This window comes from Streptopelia decaocto (assembly GCF_964273445.1).
Source record: "Streptopelia decaocto genome assembly, chromosome: 1".
Lineage (NCBI taxonomy): Eukaryota > Metazoa > Chordata > Aves > Columbiformes > Columbidae > Streptopelia > Streptopelia decaocto.
The window spans coordinates 192,680,384-192,698,718 of record NC_138663.1 but is presented as its reverse complement, the minus strand read 5'-3'; the positions used below and the strand labels follow the sequence as shown (position 1 = coordinate 192,698,718).

At 44.1% G+C, this 18,335-nt stretch overlaps 1 protein-coding gene across 2 annotated transcripts in view; it reads right to left on the bottom strand.

Moving 5' to 3' along the window:
- ZDHHC20 (zDHHC palmitoyltransferase 20) overlaps positions 1–15,505 on the bottom strand; it is a 48,855-nt gene extending 33,350 nt beyond the window's left edge. Inside the window, exon 1 of one of the 2 annotated variants that reach the window (XM_082043164.1) lies at positions 15,275–15,505. In XM_082043164.1, the coding sequence (XP_081899290.1) occupies positions 15,275–15,392 (118 nt within the window). In that variant the 5' untranslated portion in view covers positions 15,393–15,505. Of the gene's footprint in view, positions 1–12,842; positions 12,862–15,274 lie in introns of those variants that run through there. The other variant, XM_082043165.1, reaches the window with a different exon arrangement.
- Positions 15,506–18,335: the final 2,830 nt, after the last annotated feature.

Here is an 18,335-nt window from a genome sequence, read left to right as displayed (position 1 = left end):
AAACAAAAACAAAAACCAAACAACACAGAACAAGACATTACCATTGTGTCCCACTCTCCCTGGCCTGTAGTTTAAGTTCCAAGCTTAACTCTCTGTTCTTTTCTCAGGGTGGGGGGGAATGAGGGCAAAACTAGCACTGCCTTTTTGCTTCCTGTTATTTTTTTGAACAAAATAAGCACTGCATATGATTTATATGTTAACCTCAGGACGCAACAAACTATAAACTGGATACAATGCACTGGCACAAGTTAGTGCCTTCAATACTGCAGTCAACACAAGCCTGTCCGTATTTCAGAAATGCAAGCACTGTTCTTTTGAGGATTTTAAAATATATCCCCACAGATCTATTTCTCAGCTACAAAGAGGCAAAATAAGAGAAAAAAATATTCTTAGGATTGGCTTCTTAAAATTAACTTTCTGGTTTCTTGATCAGACTTCGGAAGTTCCAGCAAGATACTGCTGGGGAAGGACAAAAAAAATATGATTAGACAGTGCAAGCTGCAGTTCACTGCAAAGAGCTCGGAAGCAGATGTTCACATGCCCATACACACAGTGAGTTGCCACAATGGCCTCATAATTTCAAAGGATTCAACATCTTAGTGTTACAACACCAAGCAAAGCAAATGAAATGAACAAGCCCTGTCTGTCTGACTGCAGCACAGAGCTTTACTTTGGCTAACTCAGGGGTTCCAAAATTGGCCCGACTGAGGAAGGAGTGCAGCAAAGCCTGCCAGTGAAGAGAGGTCAACAGGCCTACACTGAACTTCATGCTGCTGCTGCTGCTTGTCCAGGGTTGCAAAGGCCCAACACGCTCTGCTCACTGGTCCTACACCACCGAGCAGCTCACACATTAAACCTCCCAGCACTTTGGGGTCACTGCAACATGAAGTACACAAAACTAAGTGTGTGGTTTCACTTTCTACACAATACCACCTCCAAAATACATGATATAGCCTTTTATGAAGTTGGATTAAAACGTACTTTTTAACTTAGCTTAGAGGACAAGCAGAAATTCTAAGTTTGGCTCTATCAGAGGAAGAAGTTGTCTTAGTTCTGATTTAGACACCTAGCATCACCCCTGGCAGGAAAGACACTTTTTTCTTCAGGACCCCAGTTGTTTACCTCCTTCTGGACACTCTTCCTTACATTGTTGTCTGTTATCTTGTATCTCACCTATGTCACAGGAATCAAAGAGGCAGAAGCCTAGAGATTATCACAGGAAACAATCCTGCAGACATAGGGACATCATTAGTTGTATAACAAATGAGACTGGGGGAAAATGTCATTTGTTGGAAGCATTCTTTTTGGAGTATGAACTGACAGAGGAGCAAATTTCAGAAAGCTCTGGAGAATTTTTAAAGCTGCCTCAAGGAAACTTCCCAGAACATCTTGGAAGACCGAGTATGTTTAGGGAGCTGGTCTGCTTTCAGGTTTATTTTCAGGATTGCTATGAAGCGTTCAAGCATGTTCCAAATCACTACATAATATGAAAAAACCCAAATCTCTCTATTCTGAAGCAAAGAGGTGGAATGATCTGCCAAGACCTTGAAGGGGCATGCTAAAAGAAGACGCATTCACCTTCAACCTTGGAAGAAAACAAACCCCACACACCACATTTCCCTACTCCCCTAAAAGGCATATTCCAATCAAAGCTAGATATGCTCCTTGCAAAGCAAGAAATTAAACTGCAAATAATATAGAAGCATAGAAAAGGAAAATAACTGATCTTGTTACTGATGTGCTATGTTTATTCCTCCCTGCCCCCTCCCACAATGGCTCCATGCAGGACTCATACTTTGGGTATTACAGCCTTTCCATAAATCTCAAGAGTAACATTCACATTTTGGCTGACATTCCTCATAGGTGGGAAGAAGAGAATGAAAAATGTGCAGTTGCATCCCTTCACCAGAGGTACAGCCTTAACTTTTCTCTGTTTTTCAGGAAAAGGGTTAAAATACATATATACATGCATAGACACACAAGCACGTATTTCTAGAAGTTACCGGTACTGAAACTCAACAGGAACTCTCCATGGTCATTACCCTATCTGCAAATGCAAGCACCACTGACATTATCCCAAAGTTTCCGTTTGTTCAGAGAATGGCATTTAATTGAAAGCATAACTTAGAATGATGGTAACATAATTCCCATTGGCAAATGCAGACCTTAATCACTCACAAGATGGTAGAAACATTACTTACTGACACAAGTGGGACAATGAGTGAATTTCCTTGAGCAAATACTCATTTGACTTCTGTTACAGGACCGTGCCAGGGCATTAAGACCTTAGCACCTCTCCACTGTTCTCTGAAAACCATAACTCTGTGACCTTTCCACAATGAGCTATTTCTTATTTCCTGACTGGCAGGCACCCACTAGGTGCTTTCCTCCCTAAGCAGCAGGGAGTTGTTTTTAGATAAATGACTCAAGATGACTGAGTTGACAGCATCATGCAGCCAAAAGCCAACGCAGCAAGATGTTGCCAGGTCCCTGCTGAAAGGCTATGGGGGCCCAGGAATTGTGCACATGACTTGCCACCAGCTGGAATGAACATCCTCTGCAGCAATTTCAGCTGCATGAACCTAGAATTGTTTTATCTTCATATTCATATAGATTGACCATTTACTTTACTCCAGTTCTCCAGGAATAGGACACCGGTTTCCCCTCAATGCACCGCTAAGTCATTCAGAAAGTAATGTTTTAGAGAACAGACACCAGTGGCAGCATTGCCTGGGGCTGCTGTGCAGCACGGCTGCACCGCTGCCCAGCTCAAACACAACGCTTGTCTCGGAGGCACAACCTGTGGTGGACAACGCTTGCTGCAACTCTTGCCCACTCTCCTGTAGCAGACAGACATGGCAAAAGCAAGAACTTGCCTTCCCAGGCACTTCATCTCAGATCTGAGCCACCACTGAAGGCAAGTTTGAGTGATCACAAACTGCGGGAAATTGCAGTGATGAAAAGCGGATGGCAGTGAACAGGCTCTTGCTGTCCTGGGTCACACACCGTCAGTCGTGAGAGGGAAAAGAAACTCTGCGAGGGCCACTGACACCTTAAAGCAGAGCAGCCCTTTCCACCAGCACACGAGCTAAAGCCCAAACTCCTCATGCACACTGTGCACACCAACAGCACTGGAGTGAGCTCCTCAGCAACTTCGAAGGATCACAAGATGATACCTTTAAAAGCACTGCAGGGAGGGGAGAGGGAAGAAATACAGGGTGGAAAGGGAAAGGAGGAAGAAGATGCAGCCAGCACAGAGACACCTCGCTGCAAGGGGGATGCTCTGTTGTTTACAGCCACCAAATTTTCTGTGTTCATGATCGCAATGCCCATTGCTACAAAATTCAAAGCAGCATTATCAGGGAAGGGTAAAAAACATTCATATTTCAAATAGGGCAGTTCTAGCTGCACTGCGGACCCTTTTTATTATTTGTTACCAGCCACTGTTATGATGTCTTGTATGGTTAAAACTATATTAACACAATGCTTTCACTATAACAAGTAGGTAAGAGCAACCAGAGGCTTGCTGCCCAAAAAACATTTTCTTGTCACAAAACCAAAGGAGTTTTCTATTTAGCCAAGGTCTTCTCAGCCTCAATGCAGAGAATACATGCATAAATACAAACAGGGCTACAGCAAAAATTAGCATAATCAATGCAAGATACTCCTTGGGTACTGCGTTACATTTAGTGATGAATTAAGCTATAACAACTGAGAAGATTCTGCTGTATATTCTGAGAATAATGAATTCTGTGCTACCACTTCCACAGTTCAAAAATACAGCTACAAAGGCAGCTGACTTCTGAAACCCACAAAATCTTATAGACAACTCCTTATCTCTGCCTCTACAAAATATTCCTGAAAGTTATACCAAAGGTCTCCTAATGGTTTTCTCATTGAGAGTGCCTGCACGTTTTAAGTTATTTCAAAACCAGGAGTTAGATTTGGTTAGCATGCAGGAGGATGTGTTGCCAGGTCTTAACCTCACAGTCCCAAATGTATGTCCATGTCAAGAACCACTATTTATTAAGAGATGTATCAGCCCAAATAGCTGAAGGTTTTTTCTGCATACAAAGTTAGCATTTGGCTGCAGCAACATACCAGGTTTGCTGTCCCTGAAAAGCCCTATTCCCTGAGAAACACTATTCACTTTCGATTTACCATAATTGCTCAAAGAAACCTAATGTAACTTGATTTTCTTCAGCTATTTAATCACTATTGCCACTGCACATTCTATTTTAATTTTGATGGATTTCAAACACCAGCATTACTTCTACACACTCTCCTCAGCTGCTTACTTGAATTACTCGACATTCTTCATTCAGATCTTTCCCCAAAATTCTACTTTATTGTAACAATAACAGCTTTATCTCCCAGTAGTTTGGAAGTGCTGCACATAAGTTGTTTCCAATGTTGCCTTTAAGCTATCAAACACAGCCAAAAGAAAGCCTGGTTTCTTCTTAAAAGACAAAGAGAGCTCTTACTTGCACGAGTCAGTGAGCTGAGCTCCCTCTGGCACACGAGAGAATGGGAAAAGACAGAATTGGCAGAAAGACATGGAAACTCAGAAGCATCTGAGTGGAGCTAGCTTATGTCCACACCACTAATTAATTACATTTACATTTGAAGGAGGGGTATTTACACTCAGGCCGGCCAGATCAAGCTCATAGTAACACTATGCTCAAGTATCTGTATTTGTGAAAGGGCTTTTTGTGTTAGGAGTGTCTCCAGTGGTTCGCCAGTTAAGACACTACAAGGACACTTGCAAGAGATAGGAGATACAAACAGGATAATCAGCTGGTGTGGACAGAGTGGTAGTATCATATGTTGTACAGAGTTGTATTATACATGAGATTAGGTGTTCTCCATGTAATACTAGAAACCATCGATATACTTAAACACACAAACACACCCTACCAGATCCACAACATACAATTCATTCTTGTAAGAGAATTTTTCAGGTAATTCAGGAGTTAGAATTTCATTTCAAAAAAAGAACACTCTTCACTAGTTTGTGGTTGTAACTGCCAGGCAGTACCTGGGTTGAATATTAAGGTCACTCAAAGCTGAGTGTCTTAATGGCTCAGAATGCTACAAGTAAATCTATTTACTTCTGCTCTAGACAGATGAAAACAAAGCAACAGTCTTTATGTAACCATTCCACACAGCTGAGAGGTATGACGGCAGGAGAGCAGAGGTGTCAGTTCATGGGGAACAAAAATTCCGGACACAGCTGCTGTGACCTGCACACATGAACCATTGCCTTGTAGGGATCCATTTTATTAATCAGGCACTCTTCTCTGCATTTGGCTTCAGACTCTTCCAAAATCAGTTGCCCATTTACAAGTCCTTCCTCAAATATTAGGACAAAATCGTCTTGAAAAACTCAGTGGATAAAAATCTCCTTGTAAATCTCATTACAAAGTATTAGGCACTCTGTTTTCTGAGAGAAGGATTTTGTGGCTGCCAAGTTCATCGGGTAATGGGAGAAACTGAACCACCCAACAAGCTGATCTCCTTTCATGCATTAGGTCACTAGATTCCTCAAATGAAGTTATAATTTCAATTTTTTTTGTAGCTTTTGTCAGGCTTGAGTGGTATTTGCCACCTGAGATTAGATTTGGAACCACCTATGACGAGAAGAGCTAGTTTCCTGCCAGCAACACATTAACAACATAACAGCCAGTAATGTGATTTACATGAACTCCCATTAAGATATTAGTAAGCCAACCTTTTGCATTTAAGGAAGTTTTGAAAAGTATGTCATTTAAAAACACATCTATTAGTTGTGGGAAAGTTTAATGGTGAGGAATTAATGTCATCGACATACTAGATTGTAAATAATAATAAACATTTAATGTTATTTTTATTATTAAAATTGAATAAATAAAGGTTCAAAGACTACTCATGGGGATTTAGAGAATCTGTCCATATATGGCTCATGAAGTTGGTTGATAACAAATGCTGTCATCTTTTGTTGCTGGAGGCTTAGCTGCTTGTTCTTGCAAAACAAAATGTCACTCATTAAACCTTACTTGAACTGAAATATCTCAGGACAAACCTTGACTGTAGCTAAAGCTACTTCCTCTAGCTTCTTTGCAAAAAGGAAGACATAACCAGTGACTCCCCATGAACACAACAAAAGTTGCTGCAGAGGGTAAAAACCATCAGGAACAACAGGACAGAAAGTTCTGGCTAGACAACAAGATCAGAAGGACATGTTTTTTTTGGTTGCACCAGTTCTCCTTTAACTACCGGACCACTTAGGAACATGAAAAAGTGACAGCACAAAGACTGCACGCGTCACTGCAAAGGGATTTTTGGATACTCCAGAAGAGCTATAATAAAACTTAGAAAGTACTCCCGAGTAAACAGAGAGGCAAGCATACAAAAGAGCATAGCCTATCATCCATATAGCTCTCATTCAGTAATATTGCTCCCAGTAAATTAATAAATAAAATTCTAAGAGCTCACCTGCCTGCTGACCGTTCATCATGTATTCTTGGAAAGCATTAACTCAGGACTCTGTAAAAAGGTCAGCTGAAATACTATAAATCCTAATGTAACGTGTGCCAAGGGAAGAAATGGTGCTGCTTGCTATACCTCAGAGACGTATTAGGGCTCCCACGGCACAGCGCTGCATGTAACACAGCAGGACAGGCAAATTGCCTCGCAAGAAATGAGTATAGTATGATGTATGTACGACATCTACTAAGAGAATTAACTTTCGCTGCCATCTTCCCAAGATATCACATATCCTAACACAGTTGCAATAATATCAACATTTGCAGGTGAAGTACTGGAGAGTGTTACACTGGCGAGAAATAACATTTGTGAAGAACAGGAACGTATTGCCACTAGTTTAACAAAGAAGTCAGAAACCAGAGTTACGGAAAGTTACATCAGGAAAGTGGTTAGTTCTAAACATCTATGACTAAGTGTGAGGTGAACCAGACTCTTAAACCTGCTTCCTCCTGAGAAGCCACACAGAAATGTAAACCAGGATGGGATCAGGAGGTGCAGCCACTCGTCTGAAGACTCCAGAGAAGCCGTGCAGCAAGAGGACAGCACTGTCACACAGTAGGAAAGGAGACTGTCACAAAACCAGGCAGCTGAGGCAGGTCAGCGCTGCTCCTGATGCTCTGTGTGTGCTCAACAGCTCTCCCAGACCACCAGTTCTGCTCACAAACAGGGAAGAAGGGAGAAACACAGAATCTCTACAAGCTTAAGAATGTCAGTAGAAAAAAGCCATACAAAAGGAGAGAATGATTGAATCTAGTGCTCACTGGTCTTCAAGCTCCCCTTTGTCTACATTCTGAATTATTTAAAAATTCAAGCCTACCCTCTGCACCAGATGCTGGTTTAGCTTTATCTCAGTGGGTATCTGCCCTGCAACACAAGTAATATCTCCATATGCTATTACTAGGCTGAACTCGAGCTCTTTTATAAATAATTATTAAAAACAAACAAACAAATATGAAATTTAAGGAGCAACAGATTAAACTGATAAAAATACACACACAAAAGATCCACATGAAAATCCTATGCAGAACTTGCATCCTTTTCCAGATACTATTAAAACAAGCAAACAAACAACAAAACAAACACAAACCACCCAAATTACCTGCATGTTACTGATGAAGGATTTTTGTAGCAAAACAGAACAGAAAACAAATTTTGCTCTGTTTTGGGTTCTTCTGCAATGTAAATCTGCATGTCACAAACCCACAGACATGAAAGCCTTCAGGTACCATCAAGCCCAGCATTGTGGAAATACACTTCTGGTTTTTTTTTAATCCAAATTTGACAAACCTAAAAGCAGTGACTACTTGTCAAGAATGGTACAATACCAGGTTCTCTGCATTCACACTACGACAAAGTAGTAGCTGAGGCACTTAATCCAAGTTTTAAGTCTATCACAGACAACTGCAAACCAGCTTAAAATAATTGCCTGTTTAGCTTGCTTCAAACCAATCATGTCTCTTCCTCTCAAGGTTATTCAGATTTAATCTAAATTTTGGTTCATTGTCTATGCAGCAGCAGCTTGCCTAATTCCAGATGAATTATACTTTCATCCCTATATTTTTTGGTCCCAAATAGGCAAAAAGAACAAAGATCAAAAAAAATGAAGAAAGAAAAAAGAGCTCTCTTGCTGCTTAGCGCTTCACAAGAGATGCATAAAAATTCCCCACTCTGGAGATGTACACACATTAGGATGCACAACTGAAATACCACAAACAAAAAAAAACCTGCATAAAACCCTCACTCGATCTCTCTGTAAATCATATAATTAAAATGGTTTCGTGCTTCACATTTGAGACAATGCTGCACCATATATAGCATCAGAGACGGTGCTGCAGAAACTGCAGAGGCAAAGCATGCTGCTCTTGTGATTCCATTTTCTTTGACAATCTCTTAAGACAATTTTAATAGTCAAAAGGGAACATGAATAAGGAATGGATGAGCCATTTGGTCTTTCCAAAAACAAAAAAAAAAAAGGAAAAGCAGATGCTTGAAATGCTGCAGAGGAGGAACTTGATTTTTAGCTCAGCTAAGAGAAGACTGTCAAAGGTTACATAGGAGACACACCACTGAGCACTGGGGGTGTGGAGGAAGCAGAAGAGGGGGAAAAGTCGTGCATTTTTTTCTTGACCCAGGACAGGGAGAGTTAGGCACAACCCACTAAAAACAATTTAGTGATAGCAGAAGGAGGTAATACTGGAGAAGTGGCTAAAAGAGCAAATGTATTTCACCTTGGTGAAGATTCAGCTCACACAGAAAAGTGGCCTGTGGTTACTTCTCAAAAGTTTCCATTTAATTTCATACATACCAATGAGAGAAATATGGATACTCTTGTCCTGTTACAGTAAAAATATGTACGAAGTGGGGAGGAGTTAAATGACTGAGTTGAAAACTCCATTTAAGCTGTTTCAGAAACTCGGGCACCTATTGTTTATAACCTTTGTAAGGAAAGTACATGCTACACCAGCATAAACTCTTACCAGTTGCAGGAGGCTGTTGAACAGAAAGAGTGGGATAAACACTGACGTATTGAACGGATTAAAAACGCACACCGTGAACCCTCAGCATTTACAGGCATAATTTTCAACAGACAACTAGGATTTCTCCTACTCCTGATTGCCATCACAGGCAGCCTCAAGTTCCAAAAGTAAAAGCAAGTACAGTCCCATCCAAGTGCTTCACCTCAGCTCAGATACCCATCTTTGTAACAATGTAATTTTTTTTTTTATTATGGAAAGCACATCTACATTAACTCAAAAATATGAGCTGCTAAAGATCAAGTTTTCAATATTTTTCAACAGACAGCAGAACTTGAAGTTCAAAGTATGCAGAGGGCCAGAGACATTGAAGTGATATCTACTGAAAATAGACACTTGAAATGCTGGTGCTTTTAATCATAGTGTCTTGTGGGAAGACTGGGAGACTAGTAAGTCATGCAGTAATGTAAAACCCCTGATTAAAAATGAAAGTGCATCTTTAGTTCACTGATCTAACTCTAAAGATACACAGAAAGCTCCTACTGTTGTTACCAGAGAAAAAATTTGAGAGTAGAAAAATTCTGAAGAAATCATTTTTCATTATCTTAAATACTCATGCTATTGAAGCCCTTTCAAACCAAGAACAAAAGCTTTATAGCCCACATGTAAAAGGCAATGAAGAAGCACTGCAGCAGTGAGTGATCACAGCTACAGCAAGAGTAACATCACAAGCAGAGCTCCTGCTTTGGCTCAGACACTGGTGCTCAGCTCCCCGCATTCTCTAAGCCCCTTCCCTCCCCTACTCCAAAGCCATCTTGCGCATGGACCAGTTTTGGCCAAGTTTTGAAACTCAGTGGAGGTGTCACACTAGGTATATGCCAGCCAGTTTCACCAAAGCTGCTGGACCAGTAGAAGAGACAACCCACACTCCCTGTTAGGAGACAGCTGCTCTGAGCTCAAGTGCTGGTTTTCTGCCTGCCCCCCTGGCAAGCTGAGCAACACCCAGCTGGCCACGGCACCACACATCTTTTTGACCAAATGGCATCTAGAAATCAAGGAAAGATGCCAGCTACTGCAGAGCTGTCAGGGACGGTTTAGCAGATACAGGAGAAAACTGATGACGGGGGGCTGTGGTGGGCACTGCAGACAGAGCACCAGGAGGGAGAAGAGGGACAGAGTCCTTCTGCTGGCAGAAGAAGAGGAAGAGCAGACACAAAACAACTCCCCAAGAAACCAGGCGGACTAGTTCTGTTGCTCCTGGAACATTTTTGTGATTAGAGGACTGCCAAGAGAGCAGATTTCATGCCATATAAAGGGCACATGCCTACCCATCCTTATAAACCAATATAACCAGTACAGTGCAAAGCACCATATAAGAAGATAGATAATCTTTCTACTCCAGCCGAGAGTTTAGCTTTCCAATATATTGGTATCCAGTCTGAGCACCTTAACAGGAATTCTGCAGATTTATAATAAAAGAAAAGGTTTTCATTTAAGGCGATAATACGTGCACTTGAGCAGAGACACCTAAGTACATCCAAAGCAGTTAAATTTCTTTATTTAGAAATTCATGAGAGGCACATAAACATAGTTAACTGTTACTAACATCTAACCTGTTTAAGTTACTGTTCTCTTTCTTGAAAAGTAACCCTCTTTTCATACGGGAACACTTTTTGCATGTGTAACATGCAAATGTTGTACTTCAGTGCTGACAGTTCAGCTGTAGCTGGAAATCAGAAGTTACTGATACACTGCTGATAATATCACCTTGCCATTGCTTAGTAGCTACTGCATTTGCATTTTCAGTAGAGATTTCTTCTGGAAGAGGCAGATGGAATTACTCTGTGTTTATGCAACAGACTCTTCAAATGGGAGCATTACAACAGATAACCATGTGCTTCTCATGTGGACTGTGCTTTAGGGAAATCAGAGCTCTCTCCTATTAACAAGAACTACCGCAGTCTCCTGGAACAGTAAGGAGTTCAATTTCTACCATTAACGTGAAGTTATGAATTCTAAATTACAAACTGCTTTGTCTGCCGGTATTTTAGACACATTAGACATTACACTGTATTAAAAGAGCAAACCTTTCTGCAAGTAGATGCTACGAAAAGAACACAAAACTAGTCACTCCTATAGCTTTCCAAATCGCATTTTCCCATACTTTGCAGAGTTTGAGGCATGAAAACACTCATACATTTACAAGACTAGAAAATCTATAAAACAAGCCATTCTCCTTACAACTCTCAGCCCAGAAGAGCCAGGACTGCACTTTTCAGAACATATAGTTCTTTCTACAGAAGTAAAACCTTAAGCTGAACAAAATATATTTTTTTTAATAAAACCAGACAATACACCTTAATTAGGTTCTCCAGACAACTCAACCAAAATGAACTTATTTGTCTTTTTCTCAGTGCAGACTGCACTACCACACTCTGCTAGTATTCTAGCCTGTAGGAAACAGGTTGGCTTCACTCATCAACTCCTACTACGTGTCAGAACAGCGTGTTCTGACCATCGTCTAGCCAGTCTGTATTACCGCAAATCACCTACAAAAATGTTCAGGATTGGTGATAAGATACAAGTCATCCATAAATTAAAATGGACTGCAAGAGAAGAGCTCCGCTCTTTCTGAGCTTCTGAAGGCTGGGGTAAGCAGACACAATCAGTTCAATTCACTGGCAGCATAATACTGCCATTGTTTACAAAAGCAATGTTAAAAAGCAAAACATGTTTTGATAACAAGAAAGAACACATGGAATTGTTTTAAACTAAAGAAAAGCTATTTTACAATATCCATTATGTATTTCTAGGTGTGCTTTCTTGCAAAAAGAGCTCTAGGCAAGTTATATGTGAAAAGAAGAAATAATCTAACAAGAAAATGTTCATTCATGTTTTTCTACTTCAAAACATTCCAGAAAACCTGAATGAGATGTTGCCTCAAGTCTTCTGCAGTTCCTGCAGTTACACATTTACAGATTTTTACCACTCTGCTGACATTTCCTCAACTAAACACATTTGAGGAGGAAGGGCTCTTTTCACCTTTCCAATTAGCCTAATAGCTAATTTACCTGACGGTTCACAACTACACAGCAAGAGTGGTCTAAACAAGCCATTGTTCACCAGCATACAACAGCAGTGCTTCAGAGAGATACAAAGATGCTGGCAGTTTCCATGGGAGGAAAACAAGAGACCAGCTCACCAGTCCCCCTCAGTGTTCACAGCCAGTATGCAAGTAATATAATTTAGGGTTATAGGGAAGGCTTAACTGAGTAAACACATACTAGCAGCAAATTACTGAGTAAGACCAAGCCCATCAGGCACCAAAAGCAAGATACAGAGGACCTAGACCAGCAGAGGAGGGTGGGGCAAGCAGCACAGAAAAGTAAAACTGAAAGGAAAAGGAGGATGTGATGAAAGAAGCAGGCCCAACTTCACCACCGTCTGCTTTGACTATTAGGAATCTTTTATAATACTACACTAAGCTTGGCTCCCAGCTTGACCTACTAACTGAATACACATATTTAACCTTTAATACATGAGCAGGGACTGCAAGGAGGAAAAAACCAGGAAGAAGAAATGGGGGAATGAAAGCTTTCTCTCTTCCTTCCTCCTTGTTGGCGTCATGTCTTAACAGTTATCAAATCTTTAAGAATAACCTTTCAAAAAACACTGGTGTCTGTGTGGTTTCGATTTCTTTTACTCTCAGTATTTACTCAAAATTTTCTATTGTGTCTCCTTTTTTCTAAAGCTTCCCTTCTGCCATCTGTCTTCCCGTTACACATATTGTGCCCTTTGCCAAAGCCGCAGAAGTGCAAGAAGCCATAAGCCCCGCTTCTGCACCTGCTGTACGAGAACATCTGCAGAGACCAGCGTCACCTCATTCAGCAGCAGTGTGCTAAAGGCATGTCCTTGCTCTTCCTCACAGTACACAGCTCAGTGGTTTTCAAACCAAAATCAAGCATAAGTAGCACTGGGAGAAAGTAAACATACCTGCAAAGAGAAACAGAAAACCCTGTATTTCGCTATAAATCCTCTCTGCCAGTTTGAACTCAACGGCAGCATAAAAGAAAATCACAAATAAAAATGGAGGAACAAAAAAACAACAAAAAACCAAACCCACCAAGAAAAAAAATCCCAAACCCTCTTTCCTCCCCCTTGATGAGATGACCTTTTATCAGGAGCAAAACCAAAATTCAACAGGCTAAAAACAAAAAAAAAAACCCACAAGAAAAACCCACAAAACCCACAAACGAAACCCACAACATACAAAACTCACAGAGAAATAAAATCCTTGGTCACTGAGTATGATTAAGACAGGTAACAACTGTAAAATTCAGTGACAGCAATAAAAATAAGTAATTTTCTTATTAAACATCACTTTTTCTTAATAGTCTGTATGTGCTGATGTTAAGAATAAAGCTGATTTGTGAGAAAAAGTGCCATATATCTAGAAGCAAGATTTGTAGAAGTGAAAGTTCTCGTCAACTCTCTTAATAATTTTTACACAAATGAAATCTTAATGACCTCAGAAGGGTCTTTGCAGATTCTCTGTGCCTGCAAAGGAGAAATTATTCACCAGCACCCAGCCCTGACCCACTCTGTGATCAAGACACAGAACTGGGACTTCGTAGGTCAAGGTTCTGTTCCCAGCTCAGAGACCACCTGTGTGACCCTGGGCAAGTCTCTTTGCTTAAGAGAATAAATGCATAGCCCTAATCTGCCTTTTGTCATACTGGGGAGACTGTAACGGGTACAGAAAACCTTCACACCCCACCTGTAAAACTTGAGTCTATAACCTCTCCCACAGCCCCTCTCAGAACTACCGTAACAAGCCCCCATACCCCAGACCTCTAGTGTTGAAGGCTGTCTAAATTTTGATTCTAAGTGTTTAGAGTTTTAATAACAATTTTCTCAGAAAACCAGTATTATTTACTCACAAAACCAGACTACTAAACCATAGCAATCTGGCAAGTTTGGATACACTGACATATTTGCAGCTCTTTCATATCCACATTTCACATAACAGCTCAACAAGCATTGTTTTACAACTATATTTCTGCTGTTTTAAGTCCAAATAACTTTTGGTCTGTGGTTTATGTTCCAGACCACATACAAAAAGCTAACACAAAAGGCAGCGAAATACCATGGGCATTCAAAAAGCTATCCAAAAACTAAGTCCTCCAGAAAAAAAGTAACTGGTTATTTCTAATGACAGGATGCATTGACAAGTCTGCCCAGATATAAAGTATCTGCAAGCCTTTTATTTTTAGCTAGGCATATCAAAGCACACATTTTACACAAATACAACTACAAAAACCTACAGACACGAGGCAGACCTATATGAAGCTTATATATTCTTTGTACTTTTTTTTTTCTTTTCAGCTTCCTTACTTAAACATGCCAAATGCTCAGTAACGCGTTCCTTAGTTTTCCTACACTGATTGCAAGTTTTACCAAGTGACAAGTACTGCACGTCACTGCACTGCTCCGTTCACCCTGCCTGTAGAAAGCCAACCTCCTCCTGTAGACAGATAAGGGTAAATATCATCCTGACCGTCACCTACTGCAAGTCACATTTACATAATGCTGAGCCCTCGTCCAGAAAGCCTTGACGTGGTCTGACAAAACCCCATAAGCCCTAAATCCTTTCCCTTGCCCGATTAAGTGGGATGTTTCCAGCTTCATTATGCTTCGATGACACCGGACTTCTTAATTAGAAGCACGGGTGAGAGGGCAAGGAATAAATACACCCATAAGGTGGTCAAGGAGTTGATACATAAGGAAGATTAACAACAGAAAAACAGAGAGGGGAAACTTCTCCCGGGTCGACATGAGAGGCAGAGACCCCACGAGGGCTCTGCAGCCCCCATGGAGCCCGGGGGTCTCTGTCCCTCACCGGCTCCCCGAGAGGCCCGTCCCCAAGCAAAGCCTCCGAACCTCCCGTCTGGGCCTCCTCCTCCCCCGTCCCCGTCCCTCACTTCTCCACAGGAACCCGGGCCGGGACCCGCCGCCATGCGGCACTTGAGGGACCGCTCCCGCCGTCCTCACCCGCGGCCCCCGGAGGACAAACAGGTAAACCCGGCCCCGGGGGAAGCGCCCGAGGGGAGGGGGGTGTCCTCTCGCCCTCCTGAAGGAACACTTAGGGCGGACGGAGGCACAGGAATCCCCGCCGGGGCGCTCGGGAGAAGAGGCCCCCGGAGCAGGCGGGTGGTGAGGGGTCCTCCCCGCCCCGCTGGCAGCCGCCGGACCCGCGACCTTCCCCGTCCACTCACACACACAGAGCTCCACCACGTAGGCGTAGTAGGACCAGGCCACGACCAGGGCGATGAAGGCCACGGGCACCCAGGCCAGCACCTTCTGGCAACACTTGAGGACGTGGGACGGCGCCATCTTCCCTGCCGGGCCGCCGCAGGAGGCATCGGCGCCGGCGCTGCAACGGGCGGCGGCTGCAGCTACGGCCGCCGCTGCGAAGCCGGCCCCGGGCGGGCGGGCGGTCAGGCCCTGGGCGGGCCGCAGTGGGCGGGAGAGGGGCGGCTCCGGCGTCCGCCACCGCCTCCTTCCCGCGGGCGCCGAAGCGCCTCAGCGTCCCGCCGCCCGCACCTCCGCTGCCCTCCGCGGGAGGGAGGCGCACACGTCCCGCTCTCACGGGCGGGGTCGGTCGCGGAGGTTTCATTCTGCACCGGCGGGGCCGTTTCTGGGCGGGATCCTCCCCAGCCATAAAAACGGGTCTGAAACCTCAGCGCTGCTCTGCTGCGGTCCCGGCAGGACAGGTCGGTGCCGGCCACCCCGGGCACAAAGGCGCCGGTCACAGGATCACAGAATGTCAGGGGTTGGAAGGGACCTCGAAAGATCATCCAGTCCAATCCCCCTGCCGGAGCAGGAACACCCAGATGAGGTGACACAGGAAGGTGTCCAGGCGGGTTTTGAATGTCTTCAGAGAAAGAGACTCCACAACCCCCCTGGGCAGCCTGTTCCAGTGTCTGTCACCCTCACTGAGAAGAAGTTTCTTCTCAAATTTAAGTGGAACCTCCCGTGTTCCAGCTTGTACCCATTGCCCCTTGTCTCATCATTGGTTGTCACAGAGAAGAGCCTGGCTCCATCCTCGTGACACTCACTCTTTACATATTCATAAACATTAACGAGACTCAGCCCCCTCAGCTTTTCCTCCTAAGGGAGATGCTCCACTCCCTTCATTATCTTTGTTGGTCTGGGTGCGGGCAGCCATGCCCGGGGCCCTGCCGGGCTGTTACCTCCTGCTCACCGAGTCCCGGCATTTGAAAGGCTCAAAGAGCTTGTTGGATGCAGCAATGTGTATTTCTAAATAACTTACTGTACTGCTTTCGGGGCTTCAGCTAATGCCTGGCAGCTGGGGCAGCACCACGACCTTCCTGAAAGGCATCGCCACCGCCGCTGCTTTGCGGTGCTGATCCTCTTGACCGCGCACGTTTATAATGTTTGAAATGTTTAGCCTTACTACAGCGTTCCTATCGCCTGGGTCCCCGGGTCTGGGGCGGCCCCAGGCGTGGCAAAACCCCTATGTCCCTTCAAACCCAGGGGGTGTCGGTGCCGGGTGCGCGGCCCCTCTCCGGCGAGCAGCGGGCGGCCCCGGCGGCGGCTCCCGCGGGGCTGCGGCGCCACCTGGCGGCGGCGGAGGGGCCGGCGGAGCCGTCCGGCGCTGAGGCGGATCCGGACCCGGACCCGGAGCGCCGTGCCTGGGCCCCGGCCGCGGGGAAGCGCTGCGTGGAGCATCCCCCGTATGAGAAAGGCTGAGGGAGCTGGGTCTCTTTAGCTTGGAGGAGACTGAGGGGTGACCTCATTAATGTTTATAAATATGTAAAGGGTGAGTGTCACGAGGATGGAGCCAGGCTCTTCTCGGTGACAACCAATGATGAGACAATGGGTACAAACTGGAACACAGGAGGTTCCGCTTAAATATGAGAAGAAACTTCTCAGTGAGGGTGACAGACACTGGAACAGGCTGCCCAGGGGGGTTGTGGAGTCTCCTTCTCTGGAGACATTCAAAACCCTCCTGGACACCTTCCTGTGTAACCTCATCTGGGTGTTCCTGCTCTGGCAGGAGGATTGGACTAGATGATCTTTTGAGGTCCCTTCCAATCCCAAACATTCTGTGATTCTGTGATTCCGTAACCCGGGAGGAGCTGGAGAAAAAAAACCCCACAGGGTGAGGGTTCAACAGCCCAGGAGTGCAGCACGTTGAGAGCAGAGCCCTGAGAGGAGAAGGCTTGGAAGAACCAGCGAGGCATCGGCTGGTGCGGACGGGCAGAACCTGGGCTCTGGGAACACGTTGTGCTTGTGAGTGTGAAGAGGCTGAGTGTGTGGTAACTGTGCCTTGACAGACGGCAGGGGCAGTTACTATTGCCTTGTCTGCTGATGAGATGATGGAAAAAATAGTAACATGGGTGATCAAGAATGACCATGAGCCTCTCATTCGGAGGGGATGCCCGGGACAAATGCCCAAGTGGCAGCAACTTGTATGTGTGGGAATGTGTGTGGGTGTTCCTGGGGGTGTTAAAGCAGAAGAAGGCAGCGGTGACCTCTGATCTGGACATACACAGAATAGCTGTGGAGCAGGGAGATGCACCCAGGGACTGTAGGAAGGAAGATGGAGATTGGTTTGGGATCAGCTCTAAGCTGATAAGCATGCCAGGACATGGGAGCAGGAACAAGATGGTAAGGAAGGGGTTTGCAAAATTGTAGAGAGTAATGGAAGTAATGCTGTTAAATTAATTATGGGAGAGAGCTGGTGGTACGTGGTCTGGCCCATTCCTAATGGAGAGCTGGAAGGTGTGGGAGGATTGACTGGTTGCATGGATGTCACCTTGGTTGTGGGGACTAGCTGCTCTAGAGAAGCGCTATAAAGGACAGAGCAGTCTGGATTGAATGTGAGCTGGGAAATTCTGGGCTGGTTTGCACGTCAGGGATCTTGTTAAAGTATTCCAGCTCCTCTCATCTTCATTCTGTTTGTTAAGGCTGTAAAAGCATGCAACAGCTGCTTGCATGTGTTTTCCTGCAAGATCTCAAGGGAGTTTTAATACTTAACCTCAAGAGAATAGGAACAGATTTAAATGTTTAGTGTTCTAATAATGAATATTTGTTAATAGTCCTTTCAGAAGTAACAAATTTTACCTTTGAAGGGGTGTGGGATGAATGGAAACAAATGGAACAAATAGATTAGCTTTTTGTATTGGAGCACAATATGGGCAGCTACAGAAGTTGCACGGAGTCTACATGATACCTTTGTAACAAAAGTGATATTAGAGGGATGCAGTTATATCAGCCTGGATATGATGTGGGTTAGTTTGGGCCAGTGAG